This window comes from Coenobita brevimanus, chromosome 28 (assembly GCF_032717465.1).
Source record: "Coenobita brevimanus isolate Jiangsu-jjx chromosome 28, ASM3271746v2, whole genome shotgun sequence".
Taxonomy (NCBI): domain Eukaryota; kingdom Metazoa; phylum Arthropoda; class Malacostraca; order Decapoda; family Coenobitidae; genus Coenobita; species Coenobita brevimanus.
In genome coordinates, this window is record NC_136981.1 from 15,780,125 (window position 1) to 15,783,920 (window position 3,796).

The 3,796-nt window shown below is 45.1% G+C and overlaps 1 protein-coding gene across 1 annotated transcript; it reads right to left on the reverse strand.

The window, feature by feature from the left end:
• Positions 1-452: 452 nt before the first annotated feature.
• LOC145394746 (zinc finger BED domain-containing protein 5-like) lies at positions 453-3,472 on the reverse strand. Its single transcript, XM_080268526.1, has 2 exons — positions 3,282-3,472; positions 453-1,320 (listed from the first exon to the last, which is right to left on the reverse strand). The coding sequence occupies exons 1-2, from the start codon at positions 3,470-3,472 to the stop codon at positions 453-455; spliced, it is 1,059 nt and encodes a 352-aa protein (XP_080124652.1).
• Between the last annotated feature and the right edge of the window lie 324 nt (positions 3,473-3,796).

Here is a 3,796-nt window from a genome sequence, read left to right on the forward strand (position 1 = left end):
CTGCAGCATCAGACAAATTATCTATTCTTTTCTCATCAAGATACAGGTTTACATCTTTATTAATACACCTTTTGAAGTCCTCCAGCAAAATCATCTGCTTAAATTTATCAAAATCAGAATTTACATTCTTAGAATTTAACCACTGCTCTAACAGATCTTCTTTGATTTTTGCATATTCAACATGGGATTGCTTATCTTGCTTATAAGTTGTCCTAATTTTTACTCTATACAGTGGTTCCCAACCTTTTTCTGATTGAGTACCACCTGGAGGTCCCATACAGTCGCCTCGTACCACCTGATTCCAGAAAAACTCAAATCGATAAGATATCAGTTTATTCGCAAGTAGAACACACAAATAAACTAAAAACAAAGTACACAATTTAATGCGAGGGCTGCATCTGTTTCTTCTCCACAAGCTTGTTGGTGCGGGGCATAACTTTGCTCACAGCACATCAGAAATCATGCCCGGGCGCAGCAAGACTGTTCCGGCTCTTTGATTTAATGGTCATCATGGCTAACCCCTGCTCGCACTCCCACGTAGAGGAGAAAATCAGTAGCTGGGGAACAGCGTGACGAGCTAGTGTGAGGTACGAGGAGGCCATGCTTACCCAGAGGTCCATAGGAGAGCATTCCTTGTGCTTCATCTTTGCTGTCTCATCAGCCTGGATATCTATGAGCCCCTCTTGTTCCCCGGTCCCGACAGGCAGATCGGCTGGATCAACGGAGAACGTATGGGCGATGTAGGCACAACGTGTCACGTCCGGGAAGTAATACATCAACTCAGTCTTGAGCAGTGAGAGGTGATGGACGATTTCTTGGGAAAATTGATCATTGGGCTCGCTTTTAAGGGTAGTCAGGAGTTCGAACAATCCGTAGCATTTCCTTTCCACGTTCTTGATCCAGAGGTCCAACTTCCAGACAAATGCTCCTAGCTTCAAGATGAAATCTGAGACAGAGCAGTTGGGCCCTTGGAATGACAGGTTTAAGTGGTTGAGGGCCCCAAAAATGTCTGAAAGGTAGGCCAACCTTGAGATAAACTTTTCGTCCTCTAGATCTTTGTGAAAATCGTGTTTTTTCTCCATGAAGAATACGAGGAGTTCATCCCTCAGTTCAAAGAGACGTCTCATTGTATTCCCCGAGGAGAGCCAGCGAACCTCAGTGTGGTAGAGAAGACAGATGTGGTCGGAGCCGAAATCTTCACAGAGCAGTTTGAACAGCCGAGTATTCAGGGCGGATGTTTTGACAAAATTCACGATTTTCATAACTCGGTTCAAGCTTGATAACAACTTCGGAGGGAGCACCTTAGTGCAAAGGGCGAATCTGTGTATGAAACAATGGACTGTGGTGGCGTTTGGTGACACAGCTTTCACATGGGCCTGAATCCCTGACTTTCGACCGAGCATAGGCGGAGCCCCATCTGTCGTGCATCCGACTAACTTTCCCCAATCCAGTTCATTCTGCTTGAAGAAATTGTCCAAAACGTTGAAAATATCCTTTCCTTTTGTTGTACTGGACAGTTCTTGGCTCAGCAGTAGCTCAGTTTTCACAGTATTATTCTGACTTCTTCATGGCTGACATTAAAATTTCTTCAGCTGATGTATTTTCTGCTGTCACAGGCCTCAATACTAATAAGGCATATGGGCCTGATGGAGTCCCTCCTGTTGTTCTCAAGAACTGTGCTTCTGTCCTTACACCCTGCCTTGGCAAACTCTTTCGCCTTTGTCTGTCAAATGTACCTTTCCTTCTTGCTGGAAGTTTGCTCTCATTCAGCCAGTTCCAAAGAAGGGTGACCATTCCCAACCCTCTAACTATCGTCCAATTGCTTTAACATCCTGTATCTCAAAAGTTTTCGAGTCTGTTCGTAATGGAAAAATTTTAAAGCATCTTTCCTATCACAACCTTCTTTCTGATCGTCAGTATGGGTTCCGTCAGGGACGCTCCACCGGCGATCTTCTCACCTACTTTTCAGACTCCTGGTCATCCTCCTTTCGGGACTTTGGCGAAAGCTTTGCCATTGCACTTGACATCTCTAAGGCTTTCTATCGAGTCTGGCATAAATCTTTAATTTCCTAACTGCCCTCTTACGGTTTCTATCCTTCTATCTGTGCCTTCATCTCTAGCTTCCTTTCTGGTCGTTCTATAGCCGCTGTTGTAGACGGCCATCGTTCTTCTCCTAGATCTATTAACAGTGGTCCTCCTCGGGGCTCTCTCCTATCACCAACTCTCTTCCTTTTATTCATCAATGACCTTCTAAGCTGTACATCTAACCCTATCCACTCATACGCTGATGACTCCACCCTTCACTTTACCATTCGATTCCCGCAACGTCCATCTCAGCAGTTACTTCAACAAACAAGGGATGAGGCTATGGCACACCTAATGTCTGACTTGGCTCATATCTCTAACTGGGGTAAAAATAATCTTGTTGTTTTTAATGCATCAAAGACTCAGTTTTTGCACCTATCAACCCGACAAAATCTTCCACAGGTATACCCACTGATGTTTGATAATATTCAGCTTAATCCTGCATCATCCTTGAACATGCTCGGGGTTTCATTCACTCGGTACTTGTCTTTGAAAGATCATATTGCATCTCTTGTAAAATCTGCTTCCAAGAGATTGGGTGTGCTAAGCCGACTCCGTTCCTTCTTTACCCCTGCACAATTGTTGACTCTATACAGGGTTTTATCCAACCCTGTGTAGAGTACAACTCTCATGTATGGTGAGGCTCCCCACATACAGCTCTTCTCAATAGGGTGGAGTCAAAGGCTTTTCACCTCATTAACTCTCCTCCTCTTACTGACTCCTTTCAACCTTTGTCTCTTCGCTGCACTGTTGCATCTTTATCTCTTTTCTATCGCTACTTCAGTGGTCACTGCTCCTATGAATTGTCTGCATGCATTCCTCCACCCCTACGACGGGCGCGTAGCACCCGTCTAGCAGCAAACTCTCATCCCTTTTCTGTCCAGCTCTCTAATGCAAGAGTTAACCGTTACTCTCAGTCCTTCATTTATGCAACAGGTCAGCTCTGGAACTGTCTCCCTCTGTCTGTATTTCCTACTTCCTATGATCTCCAGTTTTTCAAACGCAGTGTGTCCAGGCATCTGAAAATGATCGGATCTTGAATTTGGCTCTCTCTTATATTTTGTTCTTCTCTTGGAAGGAATAGTTTTGTAGGCTCGTTGGCTTTGGTTCCTTCTTCCTCACATAAAAAAAAAAAAAGTAGTTGACAGCAGTTGGCGACGTCTGTTAATTCATCAAGTTGAATGGGAAACCCAAACTTTGAGGCTCTCACTCCCGCAATCACTTGGTCAGCAATGTCGCTTGACATTTCCTCGATACGGCGCTGTACAGTGTTGTTCGAGAGGGAAACACTCTCCAACTTTGCCACCGCCTCCTCTCCAATCACGTGTTTGACCAAGATCTTTGTCGCTGGCATGACGAGAGACTCTGCAATGGTATGCGCCTTCATGTTTTTGGCACCAGAAGAGCGACTTCATAGGATGCTTTGACAATCCCTGCCCCTTTCTGGTACGTCTGGCCAGTCTTGTCCAGGCGCTGCCACTTCACGTTCTCGCCAAGTCGCTGGAAGTAGGTCTGATCTCGGTCCTTCTTGTCCGCGTGGTTTGTCTCAAGATGATGTTTGAGCAGGCTGGGTTTCATGGACTCATTGGAAAGAGTCTTCATGCTGACCACACACTGCGGAAGAGAATCTCCTCCACGTTCGATTGCTATGAAACCATACTTTATGTATGTCGGGTCATACTTTCGCTTCGACATGTTACCAAATCCTGTG

Coding starts and splice junctions, on each gene's coding strand:
- LOC145394746 (XM_080268526.1), bottom strand. CDS start 3,472: ATGAAGGCGCATACCATTGCAGAGTCTCTCGTCATGCCAGCGACAAAG. Junction 1,321..3,281: donor GCGGGAGTGAGAGCCTCAAA/GTTTGGGTTTCC, acceptor TTTCATACACAG/ATTCGCCCTTTGCACTAAGG.